General features: G+C 42.1%; 1 protein-coding gene across 4 annotated transcripts; it reads left to right on the forward strand.

Annotated features, from left to right (window-relative positions):
• Nucleotides 1-1,905: 1,905 nt before the first annotated feature.
• On the forward strand, nucleotides 1,906-11,947 carry cxxc1b (CXXC finger protein 1b). Of its 4 annotated transcripts, none has more exons than XM_048256036.1 (14): nucleotides 1,906-2,086; nucleotides 2,758-2,873; nucleotides 3,171-3,271; nucleotides 3,410-3,552; nucleotides 3,732-3,887; nucleotides 4,315-4,449; nucleotides 5,088-5,195; nucleotides 5,891-6,072; nucleotides 6,599-6,806; nucleotides 8,522-8,632; nucleotides 8,769-8,818; nucleotides 8,920-9,016; nucleotides 10,914-11,066; nucleotides 11,573-11,947. In XM_048256036.1, exons 1-14 carry the CDS (start codon nucleotides 2,084-2,086, stop codon nucleotides 11,717-11,719), a joined length of 1,710 nt encoding a protein of 569 aa, XP_048111993.1. In that variant the 5' UTR covers nucleotides 1,906-2,083; the 3' UTR covers nucleotides 11,720-11,947. The 4 variants fall into 4 exon arrangements, with proteins under 4 accessions (XP_048111993.1, XP_048111994.1, XP_048111995.1 ...); XM_048256037.1 differs by having other exon boundaries at nucleotides 5,894-6,072; XM_048256038.1 differs by having other exon boundaries at nucleotides 3,410-3,537.
• The last annotated feature ends 6,348 nt before the right edge of the window (nucleotides 11,948-18,295 follow it).

Genomic DNA, 18,295 nt, shown 5'->3' on the forward strand with positions numbered 1-18,295 from the left:
GGGTAAGTGTCACCTTAGACAGTCTTCACTATTTTTCCTATACAAAATTCAGTCAGTCCATCAACCAAGTTATGCAGCAAATACACGTTACAATTACAAATTAACTTTACATTTCGTCTTACATTCATTATGGCATTTAATTTGGAAATTAAAATAGATATTCCAGACTTTTCAAGGGCCCTCTTTCCACTTGGGGCCCTAGTAATCAGTCTCACTCTTCCCCCCCCAAGTCCAACACCCCTGCACACACACAGCCTACAGTATATCAATACCCCCCTCTACTAACTGAAGTCGGTACATTACATTTAGCAGACACTTCTTGACCAAAGTGACTTACATATGTCAGCTATATTACAAGGGATCACATTGTCCCCGGAGCAACTTGGGGTTAAGTGCCTTGCTCAAGGGCACAACGGTGGAAGCCGGGAATTGAACCGACAACTTTCAGGCTACTGCACGCTAGCCCAGCTCGTTAACCACTACACTACCACCTCCCCATACAAGCCAGTGTACTGACTGAAGTGTAGCCTCCACGTTCCTTATTTTCATATCAGAAAGTTGGCAACTGGACTTGTCTTGGTCTCGACCATTGTGAATATTCTAGCTGGTCTTGTCTGAGTCTAGTGGGCTAAAAAAAACAACAAAAAAAAACAATTGCATGCTTCAGAAAGCAGAGGGCAGAGTGAGGCAGCGACACTAATAAATTATGAAGGGTCTTCAGTATGGACCCTTTCAAGAGAGTTCCATTATCAGCATCATAGTTGGCCCCACAAGACTTCCTTTTGAACATTCCATATTACATTACATTTAGCAGACACTTCTTGACCAAAGTGACTTACATATGTCAGCTATATTACAAGGGATCACATTGTCCCCGGAGCAACTTGGGGTTAAGTGCCTTGCTCAAGGGCACAACGGTGGAAGCCGGGAATTGAACCGACAACTTTCAGGCTACTGCACGCTAGCCCAGCTCCTTAACCACTACACTACCACCGCCCCATATGTTATCTTAATGCAGAGGAAGTAGATTGGGGCCCAAATAGAACGTTCAAGCATTGTTTTTGTTTTTATTGTTGAAAGGGTCTATAAAGGTGCAATGTGACCTAGAGCTAGGGCTTTAAGGTTCAATGCGAAATTAGAAGGCTTTATGCAAATTTACTTTCACGCAATCTTACAGCACGCAATTGGTTACAAGCTTGATTTTTAGCAAACTAATGATGCCATTGGCTTATGTAATTCATAATCCATTTGTGTATTCACACAGACAATTATCCATCCAGTATCATTCAGTTGTACTTCTGTCATCTATGCCACGCCCACTAGTGTTTCCCTCATCTCTGGGGTCTGTCATGTTATGGGTCAGACTAATACAGCTCATACTCTGGGCAAGTCTCTGATGGTCTCACAGCAAGCCATCCCACTTTATCACAAATAGGACAGTGAATCCAGGTCTACTGTACCTGCCCTGACTGTAATGCCAAGACCCAGGCTCATTAGTATGGCCATCAGAGTGCATCATCTGGAGGCAGCCTTAAAACCACTTAGCAAAATCCTAATTTGTCACATCTATGTAGGCCTACATGTAGGCTAATTTCTCAGACATACAAAGATCCCATTGTAATTCAATGCAATATAATTTACGTTAAATTAATTTTGAATTCTCAAGAATAGTAGGCTATATATCCTCTTCCTGAAGACCCACCCAATCCCCCACCCAACCACAACCACACACACACACACGCACATAAAATGTTCTTTATTTGAATTTTTATCATTATGTCCTTTGCAGCAGACATGGGTCTTGATATTTTTTAGAAAATGTGAACAACGCATAACAGACCTATGTGAGACATTTTAGTAGACACGATAATCGGAACTTTTATTTTTTAAAGGAATGGCCAGGGTTTATACTTCCGGTTCCCGAAGCTATTCATTGTTTGGCTAGCTATCAAATCTAGACAAATGTATCACGCCTTTGATCGTATTGTGGACACGGCAAACTGCTGATTGACCAAGCCTTTATATTAGATTAACTTAAGGTCTCGTGGAATATAAATAAGACATCATTATCAATTTACTAAACATGGTGAGTATAACTGTAGTCAACGAGCTAAGATGTGCTAGCAAGCTAACGTTACATTTCAAAGCTAGCTAAACTCGAACTAGGAGTTTTTCCAACATTGATTTGCTGTATTTGACCATGGAATTTGTGATGGCTTTTGTTTGTCGTTAATAATGGTTTCAGACATGGCTTTGTTGTGAAAACATCAAACTTGAGATGTGTGTTGTGTAACGGTAACGTTCACATAAGGGTTAGTTATCTATAACAACGTACATTATTAACGTTAACGTTATGGATTTTTTTCATGAACACCTTTCTTTCATGAACTTTAACAAAACAAATCTGGTCGAAATGAAAGTGTTGAAGTAGCTGGCATCTGTGGGAAAATAAGTTGCAGTATATCTGACAGTGCAGTTGCAGTGCATCTGCACAGTGTGATAACACTCCTATGCTAACGTTAACTCGGTGTGTCAGTTAATGTTAGAGACCGCCAATATCTGGTAACGTAGTGCTATCCGTGTACCAGTACCACCACCACCACCACCACTAGTTATATTATACATGTGTGCCATACAATCTGTTAGGTCCCCTTTGCAATGGCCATCGCTACCATTTGTCATACCAGTTTTATTATGGTATTAGACCATAATCAGTTGTGTCGAGACTTGCTCACCTGCGTCGCTGTAACCCCACAGGACAGTGAGATGTCTGACCTGGACCAAGGTCCGGGGATGGAGAACAGCAGTATGGAGGAGGAGAATGCACCTGTCTACTGCATCTGTCGCAAGGCGGATATAAACTGCTTCATGATGTAAGCTTGCAATCTCAACTTTAACATGACAAACAACACTATTTGAATTGATTTCTCAGTATTTAGTCAAACTGGATCAGAATTGTTAAACACCATTTGATAACAATCATCATCTGATTAATGTTGCAGCCTGTACTTTTCTTCCAGTCATTTTCAAATTATTCTATATCCTTATCTGTGAATTTGATCTAGACTATTCAATGACCACAATAAACCTTGATACAGATAAGTGATGTCTGACCAGAAGTCTCTGATTTCATAAGAGTAAATGTCTCTCCTGGTGTCTTGTGTCACCAGTGGCTGTGATAACTGTAACGAGTGGTTCCATGGCCACTGCATAAACGTGACGGAGAAGATGGCCAAGGGCATCAGGGAGTGGTACTGTATGCGCTGCCGAGGTGAGGCTTTCTCAAACTATACAACTTTTCATTCTGGATAGCTCCAGCTGATGCGATCAGATCTACAATAAAGTAGTTTATTGTTTAGTTTGGCTCCAGTCACCTTCAGTAATCAATATAATCTATTCTCTACTGAAGACAAGAATCCATCTCTGGAGATCAAGTTTCGACCGAAGAAGAGCCACGAGGAGAGGGTGGAACAGCCGAGGAAGGAGAAACAGACGAGTCTTCCGGACTTCAAATTGGACAAGCGCCGAGGCTCACGGGTGAGAGATATTCTGGTAAAGACGCCATGTATGTAGATACAGACAGATAGAGGTGTGACAGAGAACATTTGACCTAAGATATTGTCATTCCCGAGTGTTTATTGTGTTAAGTTGGTTTGGGTGCATGTAAAAAAATGAAATGTATGTGTAAGGTTTCGAAAAATTGTGTGTGTGTGTGTTTTGTGGATCCTCAGGTGAAGCGCTCAGCTCGTATGTGTGGTGAGTGTGAGCCCTGCAAACGCACTGAAGACTGCGCACAGTGTGACTTCTGCAAGGACATGAAGAAGTTTGGAGGGCCTAACAAGATCAGGCAGAAGTGTCGTCTGAGGCAGTGTGAAGTGCGCGCCAGGGTGAGTGCTGACTTAGATAGATAGATAGATAGATAGATAGATAGATAGATAGATAGATAGATAGATAGATAGATAGATAGATAGATAGATAGATAGATAAATAGATAGGTAGATACTTTATTGATCCCCAAGGGGAAATTCAAGACTTGGGTGAGCTTAAAGCTTTTGGAACAGACAGTGCTGTGTGAAGAATAAAGAGCAAAGGATTCATCTGAAACAAGTGACATGTTACACACATAGCAAACACACAGAGATTGAATAAAGGTAAAATGCTCTCTGTGAAGAGAATAATTGCTTTAATTGTGCTGTAGCTCCTCGGCATTAGTATTGTCTAAAGATGTGTTCACTGCAGCGGTGACATGTATTTTTGTGTTATTGTGGTGTGTGACGTGCTTTGTGTTTGTTGTTTTTTTATGTGTGTATTTAGAAAATGCTGCGTGTGAAAGATGAAGAGTTTCTGCGTGAGCGACGGGACAACTCCATGCACAGCCGCTACTCAGACGACTTTGACGACGATGAGATAGAGCTCTACCATAGGCACAAAGCCTCACAGAAGACCCAGGTAACCATGCCAACAAATGCTGTATGCTTCACTTAGACATGTGTGCCAGAGGCTTCTACCTAGTCTGCGAGCCGGATAGTACATTCAAGATTCACTCATAGCTTCCTATTGAGTGGTGAAGATTCTCCATTATGCCAATTTTGCAAAACGCCCCTGTCAGTGAGACATATTTTGATCTGTTGCCCTGCCTTGAAAACCAAAAGACAACAATTTTATCATCAAAATTCTATAGCTGATGTTCCACCTTTTGAAGGTTTTAGAATATCTTACTAGCATAGATTTTAAAAAACATATTTAAGTTTCTATAACACACAATGCTCTGGCCACTAAATAGCCTTAGTTGCGGAAATGGCCTTAAATTAAACAAACAAACAAACCTAGTCTGCGTCTGTTTAATGGTTTTAAGGGTAAATTTCAATCTATCTGAGGTTGTTATAAGAGCTTACTTGAGCTTTCCCATCTGATCTTATTGTTTTGAGGTGTACAGTACATGCACACATCAACTGACATTAATTAAATGTCATGATATACTTTAAATACAATGTAGTATGCCCATTGCATGCTTTACAGGTGTATCTTTACTGGCGCATAAATGTCCACTGTCTCATTTGCTTTACTCTGTCTGTCTCTCCTCCCAGCCCTGGCTCAGCGATGATGAGGATGGGCCTGTGTACAACCAGGTGATGCGCAAGAAGGCAGTGAAGATCAAGCACATCAAAAGGCGAGAGAAGAAGTTTGACAAGAAGGTATCTAGTCTTTTTAAGTCCCTCATATCATTTTCAACACAGCTCTCTGTCTGCCTCAACCCTGCTGCACATGCAGGTGCAAACGGTAAAAGACGAGTCAGTGTACCTGTAATTACTTATCCACTGGTCCTCATTAATGGTTGACTGCATATGCCACAATGATGTTGCATCTGTAACAGCATAGGTTCTCAGGGCAATGTTTAAAACAAATTCGAGGTAGAAATTGATTGTGTACATGTTGTTGCTATGATTATATTCGTCCTATTTAGCTAAATCGCTAGTTCCCTGACTTAGCTAAAGCAAGGCTACCAGCTGACTGCTTCTTCTATATGGTGCTTGCATAATTTGGAGATGTGCTTTGGATCACTGTCCTCTTTTTTGGAGCAATCAAGCGCCATCCACAGGATGTGGCATGGCATTGCAAACCAGAGTGATGGCCTTCCTTCTTTAAGATTCCTTTAACCCTGTACAGATTTGCCACTTTACAACCACCAAAGCACCCCCAGACCATCACCATCAAACACTCCTCCAGCATTTGGCCTGCGTCTCACAAATGGTCTTCTTTGTGATCTGAACACCTTAGAATTCTCTGTCCACGGTTCCAGGTGTTTAATGAGTTTGTCATACGGAAGGTCTTCAACTCGTTTAGCTGACTCCAGGCTGTGTGTTTGTGTTAATGCTCCTTTTGCTCCCAGCAGAAAGAGTCTCGGCGGCACAAGCAGAAACAGAAGCACAAGGACAAGGTCCGGCACAGTGACCGCGGCGACGGGCGAGTCGGGGGCGAGGTGCAGCAATGCCTGGGGCCCAACTGCGTGGAGCCGTCCCGACCCGGCTCCAAATACTGCTCTGAGGACTGCGGTATGAAGCTCGCTGCCAAGTAAGGACTGGCACATGGGTCTACAACTTACTCACTGTCTGGCACTGAGATCTGCATCAGATTATATGGGTCTTTCCATGTCAAATCAGACAGAATCCAGGAAAATGGTTGCCGCGCCGAGTTTACCTACTTAATGTTTAGGTCCCAAAATGAAGACCTGTAAAATATATTTGTTAAATTCCAATGTTTCAACCCTTGATTTTTTAAAAAATAATTTTTACTCTTAGAAATTATCTTTAAGGCCATGTTTGGACACTAATATCTTAATAAATGATTATTCCTTGCTTGTCCAAACTTGAACACAAACATTTTTTATTGTTTCTTTGGATGTGTTTCTGCAGTAGAGCATCTCAGTCTTTTATTCATCCCCTGTGTAACTACCTGTGAGTGACAGTTAGGCAGTTAGACAGTTAGACAGTTAGGTGTTTTGGACATGTGTTTGTTTGCTTGTCATTCAGACACATCTTAGTTAGTTCCTACATCAGTGCCTCTAGTTGTACTGATTGTTTGTTTGTTTGTTGTTCAGCCGCATCTATGAGATCCTGCCCCAGCGCATCCAGCAGTGGCAGCAGAGCCCGTGCATCGCGGAGGAGCTGGGCAAGAAGCAGCTGGAGCGCATCCGCCGCGAGCAGCAGCAGGCCCGCCTCCGCCTCACCGAGATGGAGCGCCGCTTCCACGAGCTGGAGGGCATCGTCGTCAAGGCCAAGCAGCAGACCGTGCTGGAGGACCAGGAGGTCGGGTCACAAACGCGGGCACACTTGCGCACTTACAGTACAGACATAGCCAACACAGCAGGCCCTGCATGAGGACAAGGGGCCTCATTACAGAAAAATATTGAAACTGCTTATCCTATCTTGTCCTAAACTTAAAGTTTCAAAGATAGGAAAAATCTTATCTTCCTATTACAGAAGCAGTTCCTAAACTCATGGCTGTGTCCTATCTTATCTCAGACCTCTTATCTTATCTTAAGAAATCCTAACTGTAACTGTCAATTACCGGTAGGTTTTTAAATTGGCAATTGTCCTGTCATGGCTGTTTTTATGCTTAGAATGTATGTAAGACTGCCTGTACCTATGATTAGAATGTCAGGTTGTTCTAAAGAATCTTTGACAGTTGGTTGCTCCAGATAGACATAGCTGCGCGTTGGGTTCCGGTTCGCCCTGTCGGGACATATTTTACCAATAATGACCGGCGTTCTATACATTATCCCGCTTATTACACGGCTACTTGCCAAAACAAAACAATAAACTCCCCACGATATGACTATTTAGCCTACATAGCTTAGGCTATAGCCTATTTGTTACCGTTCATTGTGGCTTTTGCTGAGAAACAAATAGTTTGTAACAACACACACTGAACTTGAATCAAACATTCTTTAGAACACAGCTGATCAACCGACTGCTTTTCACTTTTGAATGAAGTTCCAGTAGTTGCGGAGTGATATGAAAGACCTGAATTAGAAGCACAAACTCCGTTGCCATTGACAGCGGTCATTATTTTTTTCAGAGCTCCTTTAGTCGAAAATAATGACCGCTAGAACTTTAGGAAATCCCATTCAAGTCAATGGAGCGTTCTACTTGCAATGTGAAGAGCCGTGTAATAAGTAAGGGATAATGGACGGTGGTCTGTTAACAGAAATTAATGCACGGTCAAAGTTGTAAAACAGCCCCGACGCGCAGAGGTTTAAACCTCGTAAGAGAGTGTCAATATTTATGAAAAAGATTTTAAAAAATAAAAATAATTAATAATAAATAATTAATAGTATAATTCTGTTATAATGATTAATATTTATTTGTTTTAGGCTATACATGTTTTAAAACACAGAGCTTATACTTGTTATATTGCTTGTCCAAGTTTTCACTTAATTACCCTATTTAGTGAAATATGCTTTATGGTGTCCCTAACAGTCATGTTCTTCATCTTGTCATAGGCTAGGCAAGAACCCAACAAGACTGTTACAGTCAGTTTTGGCAGTTATTTTGAATTTAGGACCGGGTCTGTGCCATCCTAAGTTAGGATTCCTAAGTTTTTGAATTAGGATGGTTCTGTAATGGCCAAATTCCTATCTTATGTTAACTAAAGATAGGATTTTTTCCCTAAATGCAGTTAGAAAACATGCTAAACTGAGATAAGATAGGATTTCAGAGTTAGGAAGTTTCTGTAATGAGGCCCCTGGAGGTTAACAATCAGGTGGAAAAGAGCGAGGAAAATCAATGAGAAAAACGCTTGCGTTAGATAAGATGAATCCAAACAGTAGACCATGCAGTAGGACCAAGAGGTGATGATGAGAGATGCTGTCAGATTTATATGGGCACTGATGAAAAACAAAACAGATTTATTCAAAGATGTCAAATCAAAATAGCAGATTGTTCAGGGTGTGAGGACGTTGTTTGAGCTACAGAGTATGTGTATGGTACAGAGATGCTTACGCAAGTTCCTCTGCTTCCAGGTGAATGAGGGAGACAGTGAAGACACAGACCTGCAGATATTCTGTGTGTCCTGCAGTCACCCTGTCCACCCCAAGGTGGCGCTGAGGCACATGGAGAGATGCTATGCCAAGGTAAGCGTATGGCAACCATTCTATTTCCTGAGGGTTTCAAGACTATTCCCACCAAAAACTGATAGAACATGTGGGCTTTTTAAAAACGTCACATTCACATTAATGGAGTTTGTGTTGACTTGATCTCTCTCTGCAGTATGAAAGTCAAACGTCATTTGGGTCCATCTTTCCCACACGCATTGAGGGGTAAGGGGCATCGTTATTAGTAATAAGGGCTAAAAAGAAAAAGGTATGTTTTAACCCCCTTGGTCCTTGTTAATGTGTGTTTACTGTACATCTGTCTCCAGGGCAACACGACTCTTTTGTGACGTATATAACCCTCAGAGCAAGACGTACTGCAAGAGGCTGCAGGTCCTCTGTCCAGAACATTCCAGAGATCCAAAGGTTAGTAGTAAACCCAGAGACTTTCTAATGAAGAGACACCGCACTCAAAAAATCCTCCATAGAAATGCATGGGGTTAGTTTGTATCACCAATATGTCGTTGACATGTGAATACATTGAGCCAATCGTGGTGTGATGTGAATACATTGAGCCAATCATATGGTGTGTTGTGAAGACATCGTGCCAATCATGTGTTGTGAATTTGCCGCTGGAGCAAGATTGGTGTCCTGAAGCCTTGCGCACGCACATTTCTGCCGAATAGGATGACCGATGAATGCCCAAAAAGCGTTGCATTATGGCCGCCGAGTGGAGGGACTTGCCTAAAAGGACTTTGGTGAAGACTGCAATCAGACTCAACGCCCCTCTTTTGAACCAGGCTTCTTCCTTTAGAAAGGATGAGTTATTTTCTTCAGTCGCCCAATCAGAGTCCTTCTCTGTGGTTTAGACAGCGAAATCACATTCTAATGCAAAATATAGTTTGTCACATTCAGCCAATATTTCTTCACCATGCTCTAGTTGTCTGGCTGTGTGATCTCCAAAATAGTGTGGAGGGCAGCAGGTTGGAATTTCATTGGCTTATGGCCAGAGTATACCACAAAGTTCAGGTGCACCTCCTTAGTGGGGTTCCCAATTTCAGACATACACAGGAAAGGTGTTGCATTCTTTGCTATAGGTAGGGGAGTTCCCACAGTAGCAAATCAACAACCAAGCTTATCTAAAATGAAACAATAGGACGCGAGATATGACTTATGCAAACAATTGACCTGTCGCTAAGCCCCCATTGTTACCGTGTGAAACTCGGACAAACAAAGCAGACTTGATTAGAAATACATTATGGAAAATGGCAGCTGACAGTATATCAAAGCAGGCTTTGAAGACATTTTGGTCGAGGACGGATTTCATTTCCTCCAGAAGCAATCAAATTTTAATTATGCTATGGAGAGGTATATTCAAAACTTTAAAATTCATACAAGGTGACAAGCTTAAAGTGGAGGCAGATCACCGTGCAAAAACCACTGATGTTAATGCTAGCTAGCTAGTGGAAGATTGAGACTGAGATATGTTAGGCTATGTTAACATTCGATGTAGTAAGGATATAGTAGTTGGCTAATGAGCATTTTCATTTTGGGATTTAACAGGGAACCTGGTTACTGTGCCCACGTTGTTGGCTCAGTAGCCTACATTACGTCGAGCTGTTGCAAACGCGAGAGACGTCCTGTAGGCTACTGTTAATGAAATATACCCCGTTTTCTAGCCTCTCGGGGTACCGGCTATCACACCGGGTATTTCACGTCCCCCATGCACAACGTTTGACCACAGTTATCCGTCTGGGTTTTTTGAGGAAATAAACTCCATAAATAACCATTAATTTGTAATTGTATGCATTCTCCCTGTTGTTTCCTATGGAGTTGTTCGAGCTGATGTTCGAGTCCGTTGAGGCTGGAATGTCATTGGCTCATCTGCGTTCTAAGTTTGGCGCTTAGCGACAGGTCAGTTGGCTGGCGGCAGTCACAAATGTACCTGGCATCCATGAAGGCCATCAGCCTGTATGCCCAAGCAAAGAACCATAGCATCAAGGTCCTCATCAAAAAACCAGCCTTCATGAGCAACATCTCCACAAACAGAGCAGCCTTTGTGAGCATGTCACTGGGGTTGTCAAGCAAGCACCCTCCTTAGTGTTTCGTTCCCATAATCAATTACATATAAGAATAAACAATTGAGCTGCAAGCTCATCCACACATACCTCGCAACACCCAGACATGCATCATGTACTTATATACATTGCATACAATGCATGACATGCATACATTCATTGAATAATATTACATGAAAATATTTAGTATTTGCTGAGTGAAGTGTAATATGTTAATACGTGTTTGCATATGTGTTTGCGTGCAGGTTGCGGTGGATGAAGTGTGTGGTTGTCCGCTGGTGCGTAATGTGTTTGAGCCGACGGGCGAGTACTGCCGCGTGTCCAAACGCAAGTGTAACAAACACTACTGTTGGGAGAAACTGCGGCGGGCAGAGGTGGACCTGGAGAGAGTCCGAGTGGTCAGTTCAAAACCCTTTCAAGAGAGTTCCATTATCAGCATCATAGTTGGCCCCACAAGGCTTTGGTTTTAACATTCCATATGTTATCTTAATGCAGAGGAAGTAGATTGGGAACCAAATAGAATGTTCAAGCATTGTTTTTGTATTTATTGTTGAAAGGGTATATAACTTTACCCTTGCAGTTTCTTACACTGTTTAGCACTTTCTACAATATCCATGGCTTTGCACAGGCATCTATTCCCTGGCTTATCACTCTACTGTTACTACCAGCTCCGTAAAGCTTTACAGTAATATACAGGGTCTCCGTTTTATCTTACTGTATTAAATTAACTTTGTTATGAAGATGTTATATTGATGGGGAAAGTAGTTTAGGTGCAAGGTCATTTTAGTGGAAGACAGTGTAATGCCATTATGCAGGTACACTTCAGCCATGGTATATTGTCACTGATGTGTTTTGAAAATCAATTGGTGAACGTGTGAATGAACAGACCTCTCCTCTCTTGTAGTGGTACAAACTAGACGAGCTGTTTGAGCAGGAGCGGAACGTGAGGACGGCCATGACGAACCGGGCAGGACTCCTGGCACTTATGCTGCATCAGACGATCCAGCACGACCCTCTTACCACTGATCTCCGGAGCAACAAGGACAGATAACCTTTGACCTCACGTGTTACATTCTTAATCCCTTGGACACAAAACCCAAAAGCCTAACTTGTCAGTTGGGGTATCAGGCTCACCTTTTGTATTGTGCGTCAGTGGAACGGACCTAAGATTCCAATAGAAGATTTACTCCATTGTTGTCTTTACATAAAGTTATTTGTTGCTTTTCTTTACTCCCCTGTCTTTTGATGGCCAAAAATAAAAATGTCCTTATTTATCTACTGTAGCCTCCATTGAGTGGAAAAGCAGAAAGGTAGATGTATGTGTTACCAGTTTTCCAAACTGAAGCTGCCTGTTTTAGTACATTATTATGACGTTGTGCTGGTGGTTAACTCAAAGCTTTCACTCTTTAACTCAGATAAAATATATATGTATATATGATATAGCAAATATTTATTTGTGATACACCTGTATAACATGCCATATAATGCCATACATGTAATTCAAATATATGTCAGACTCATACTTTAAATAACCTCCTTGATATGTAAAGCTTTTCCAGCTGTGCATAACTAATTTTCCTGTTTTCAGTCTAACTCTCCAGTACAGGTCATAATACTTTGGTACATTTCCCACCTTTACAACTAGCCTTTGGTAATACTGAAGGAAAATGGAATTGAGCGGAAGTGCGTAGACGCACCTTTTTTATGCGTTTTTTATACATTTTTTATGCGTGTGTCTTGGGGGGGGGGGGGGGTTGGGGGATTGTTGTGCGGCCCGCCGGCCAATTTTCAAAACCCAATGTGGCCCTTCAGTTTGACAACAGATATGGAAAGTAGGCCATATTCACCATATATTCGGCCTTTCCATTCACACCCCCATGAAAATAATCCATCGTGGAAAATCTGAGAATTTTTGAATGAGAAGTTGCTCAACATTCATGCATTTTGCCATTTTTGGATTCAAAGTGCCCCCTATTAGTCAATCTTACATTGCTATTGAGTTTGACAATTTAAAGAACCTTAAAAAGTGCATTTTTTAGCCGCTAGATGGCAGTGTTGTCCGCAGAAGCATTCGTCAGCCAAACTGTATAACTCCTGCAGGATCACTGCAGCCCTTTTTGAACCTCTACAGTTATTTTATGAATGTCTACCCTTATGCTATTTGTATATTAAGCTTCTTTGATAAATGACGGTGACTGGAAAGATGAATAGGCCTACAGCCTAAATAGCTTTTACGCTGTCAGTGCATATCAATCTTATAGAGGTCCATAGGCCATTCAGTTGATTGGCAGTGTACATGCAGCTGACAATTCCTCACGTTTTATTTAGGGATGTTGTTCTACACCTACTGAAGAGATCTGACCCCTATATTGAGGGTGTACTATTTTAAGTTTTCTCAGCCTACCAACTTTCGTGCTGACAGTGTAGCCTGTTTCAGTTGGGCCTACAGAGATCAGTTAGATCCATTTGATCTACAGGTTGAGGATGCCACAATTCCCCACTTTTTATATGAGAATGTTATTAGTTTTCCCAGCTAAACAACATTTGCATTATAAATGTATTTCAATTAGGCCTACAGAGTTCAGAGAGTTGAGTTGCGCTTCAAAGGGGTGGTGGGTTGCTTCATGCTTGTGGAGGGTTGCTTCGTGTTTGTGGAGCTGGGTGACTGTGCTCACAGACAACCCCCTGGCATGAGAGTGGGGGGAGTCTCACTCAGGTCGGGGAGACTGTAGTGGGCAGAATCTTGCTCTGCCATGTGTGGTCAGGAGCGAGCCTGAGTAGAGCCAGACGTAGATCTTCCTGAGCGGCTTTGTGCCGGGTCCGTCCAAAGCATGGCAATGCCCTGACTGAAGGGACCTTGGCGCTCAGGCGAGAGGGAGGGGGAGCCGCTCTTTATCAGGGAGGTCAGAGAGGTTCTGGCACAGGTGTCTCAGGCAATGAAGGACATGGCAACGTCCCCAAGGTTAGGTGGGTCTGGTAGTCAGGTGCCTCTCAAAGGATGCCTCAACTCTCAGACGAGGGTGCAACAGTGGAGCATCTGGGCGTCCATAGCAGCACGGTGGCTGCAAAAGGCTGGCATGCAGAGCGCTTCCTGGGCATGGTCTATTTTGTTAGTGGGGATCGGAGGCAATTCACTCTGATTTGACATTAATTTACGGCACATTTATTTGCATGTGTATCTTAAATATCCATATCCATTGCACTGGCATCCAGTTGCACAGGCATCTATTCCCTGGCTTATCACTCTACTGTTACTACCAGCTCCGTAAAGCTTTAGAGTAATATTCATGGTCTCCGTTTTATCTAAAATGCATTACACAGAGTTAGTATCAAGTATACCTGTATGACTGTTCTCCTCCATGCCTTAACTGTCTGGTTATTTCTGAATATCCCAGGCCTGAAGGGAGCATACAGTAGTCTCGTAGGGTTCACATGATGGCCAGCTGGTTTGTGGCAGTCGACGGACGGGCTCACATCCAGTCCTTTTTGCCTCATTCCCCTGGGGGAACGGTTGCTCCACACTACTGGGTTGAATGTGATGGTATTGCAGCAACACAGACTTGCAGAGGTGGCATTTCGACACCGGTCAGTTCTTAGATAGGAACAGCTTGAGTTCACCCAGGGCAACGCAGGCTTATCATCCTTGTCATTATTTTGTAGCCCTCTGCAATAGTTGAACTTTGCTGTACCAAGCAGTCCAATCTGCACTGGCTTGTTCATAATATCAAATCCAAAATGATGAAAAGTGACAAATACACTGCAAGCTTTGAGATCCTTTATTGACATTATTGCAAAATAAAAATATAAATAATATTGGACATGGTGGTAAGGATAACATTTAAGAAAGTAGACCTTCAAAGAAATTGCGCATATCCTTTATCAGACCAAAACTGTACAAGACATGACATATAATCATATTCGAGTTTACTTAATACGTAGAATTACAATCCTTTTTCAAAAAAGGTTGGGATGCAGTGTAAACTGTAAATAAAAATGAAATCATGTTAATAATCAAAATCATCTTAATCATGGTTTTCATCCCATGATGCACCAAATACCAAAAAGCCTTGCAATTTTACTTTGAGGAACATTATTCTTACATTATTGCAATATTTGAGTTCTTCACAGAGTCTTGAATACCTCTGGATCTTTAGTTAAGATAGACTCTAGGATGCTCATGCCAGGTAACATTAGTTGTGAAATGTTTGTTACCATTACACAGCTTTTCCGGCCTTCTGTTGCCCACGTCCCAACTTTTGCTTCAACTTTTGACATGTTGCTTCTTTTTTTTCATGAAATCACATGATTTGTCAGTTTCAACATTGGATATGTTGTCTATGTACCTTTTGCAACTAAATATGGGTTTATGTGATTTGCAGATTATCACGTTCTGTTTATATGTGCATTTCATGTAGCATAACAACTTTTTTTGGAAATGGAGTTGTAATTAATAAGTCAAAAGAGTTACTGTCACCAACGATACCACATACATCTACTAATTCATTTGGTCTTGCAAGTTCAGAGCAGTGCAGTTTGACCAGAATTAACATGTGGTAAACTGTAATTATGAAACCATCCAATTTCAGCCGCCCTCGCCCAACAAACATCTGTGCCAACTGCATAAGTGTACTCTGGCGACGAGTGACGCAAGCCGATGTTCTGGCATTGAAGAATATGTTATGTCTGCCAGTGAATGTCCATGTTCCTAAACCTTGCTAAACATTAAACCAGACGCGTTCAGATGTTATCATCTAAATAATTTGCTCAGTAAACATGGCAGGCTTGTCAGGAGAAGCAGAGTGGTAAACATGCTTTTATGAGGGTCCAACTTCCACCCAGATGAATGACGAGAAGAAGAGAGGAAATATTTTCTTTTTTTTACGCCTCTTAAATGTTCCGATAGCTGAAATCGACGTGTGGTTCACATCTGTTCCCATTTAGTTCATTCATTCGTCTGCAGTGAGATTATACATACAATGGCAGACTATTATCAAAATAATCTGTTCTGTTATGTCCTGTTTTCATTCATATTCTAAACATTTAAAGAGTGATTTTAACACAGTAGTTCACAGTAGTTAACACACTTAGTTCACATACTATTATTACAACTAGTTAGAGACTATTTAAATACACAAGCACCACTGTTCATATCATCATGCACTGCAGCAGATATTTCCAACACATTTAATGCTGAATCAGTCCAGGGACTGCCATTCAGTAGTTGCAGATGATTGCTCTCAACTACAATGATTCATTTGAACAGAAACAGAAAGTTGTTGGTGGATATGGAGTCTGTTGTGGGCTGTCAAAGGCACCCATTTAAGGTTAGAAAGTTAATGTGGGCTAATTATTGTAATTTTGTTTACTTGTGAGGTTTTTATAGGCTTAAAGAAGTTATTTGCTTGCTGCATTTAACCTCCAGAGGCAATTTTACCTAAAACTGTTGTTATAATAACTTGATCCATTTAACCATTGGCCCAATTGTTGTGGATAACCACAAGTTATTTGCAGGACTTTTGTCCAGGTTTTACTGCAGTTCTTCTATAAGTTAAGACATTCCAACTCTGTTGCTTAAGGGAAATATCTGGTTGTAAAACAAATGGGTTAAAAGTAAACTTTTTTAGATAAGAGAGGTAGCTCACAGGCAGATGTTATACCACCAGCATAACTGTGTTGACCTTGAAATGAGCTTTTCACCTGAATGGAATGAGTCATATGATTCGTGGTTGTTCATCAGCAGAGGCACGCCATTGTGTGCCATGGTAGGGATGGCAGTGCCTGCTGTTAGGACAAAGTGCCATAATTTCTTATGTGGGAGTTTTATCCTAGGTATTAAGTATCAGAAATAGCATGTGTCTTGGACTGAGAATATCCTCTGGCTCTGCACTGCTTGGCTGCAACTTTCCAAAAATGTAAAGTACATGTCAATAAAATATGGTACAGTACATACATCTGATGATCAGCTGTAATGTTTTATCTTTTTCAGTGATGGATATGCTCCACCAATGCTTCAATACCCTGCATCCGCCAGAACCCAACCCAACCCCTGCTTCACCCACCAACATCTCTCTCTCTCTCCCTCTCTCCCTCTCTCTCTCCCTCTCTCCCTCTCTCTCTCTCTCCCTCCCTCTCTACTTCCCCTCACTGCCTGTCTGTGTCTCCCTCTCAGATTAGTGCCTCAGCCATTCTCCTCACTTCAGCTTCCATTAACTGCGTACAAATGTGAGCGCCTGTCCTGCGAGACGGAGCAGGAACTAGGGCAAAGGCTCTCTAATCCAGGGATAGACGGGCCCTCCCTCGCCTCCAATCTCAGCACGTCAGGGACCGGAGGTCCCCCTGCTAGTAGCTGTTCTAGTGTTAGCCTAATCCCGGCACGAGCGGGAGCCTTCGTCTAGAACAACACGCCTTACAGCTGTTTGATCTCTGGGATTAGCAAGGTCAGCTCAGGTCCAGGGAAAGGTTTCCTGGTCCGTGTGGGACAACATGGTATTAGCCTCCACTCGTGTGTGTGTGTGTGTGTGTGTGTGTGTGTGTGTGTGTGTGCGTGCGTGCGTGCGTGCGTGCGTGTGCGTGCGTGCGTATGTATGTATGTGTGTGTGTGTGTCTGTGTATGCATGCATGCGTGCGTGCGTGTGTATGTGTGTGTGTGCGTGCGCGCATGTATACGTGTGTGAGTGTGTGTGCATGTGTCTGATGGCCCGTAGACTCTTGGCGAGAGTTGGCGACGTTTTAACAGGGACATCCAGGAAAAGCTGCGACAGCTGTGCGATGTCCACATCAGGTCCTAATACTAGTGCTCACAGTAGGTCTGCTCACAGTGGGTCTGTCTGTACATTGTCTTCGGTTACAAAAGCTTGGGAAGCCTTGTGCACAAGACATGGTTACTGTTTAAAATTCTCTGTTTTTTTGTTCATGAAGGAAAACCATGTATATGCATTACTGTAATATGTGTGTTGTACTTATATTATACAGTATCTTTTCACTTTCAAAAAGTGTTGCTGTTGATTTGCTCAGAGGTGATCACACTCTTGCATAAAGCTGGTGCATACTTTCTGAGTTGTGTTGTCTGTACATTTTTGAGTGTGGGCCATTTGTGTGTCAACAGAGAGTGCTGTCATTACTGGGGAATATAAAATATTTTGACATCATGCAGTCGATGAGTGATAATTCTGTGTATGTTTTGGTGCCATTTTCCAGACAACACACTCATTTGGATGTGCCCTGCTGAGATCCCTGTGGGAATGTGCAAGGATAGATTGACTCCCTCTTTGTCTCATCATGACAGGGTGTTTCTGTGTATCTCTCAAGGCGTGGAGAAGGAAACAGAAAGCACAAACACACACTAACTCCACAGCCTCCTCGACAATTATGTGGACATGCCTAATTGCTGCTCTCTCCCAGAATAACTGATGCCATATTTTGCATCTGAGAGTGGCAAAACAAACACCCTGTTCAAAAAGCACTTCACCAGATGTGTTTTCCTGTTCCTCAGCGTCTGACAATGGCATGTGGCAGAGTTAACTGTGCAAGTGTAAAACAGTGCCAAATCATGCCAAGGTTATCTCTTGATAAAAATAGTACACTAAACATACTACTGATCTTATACATAGGCTACAGTTATGTTATG

This window comes from Alosa alosa, chromosome 10, assembly GCF_017589495.1.
Source record: "Alosa alosa isolate M-15738 ecotype Scorff River chromosome 10, AALO_Geno_1.1, whole genome shotgun sequence".
Classification (NCBI taxonomy): Eukaryota; Metazoa; Chordata; class Actinopteri; order Clupeiformes; family Clupeidae; genus Alosa; species Alosa alosa.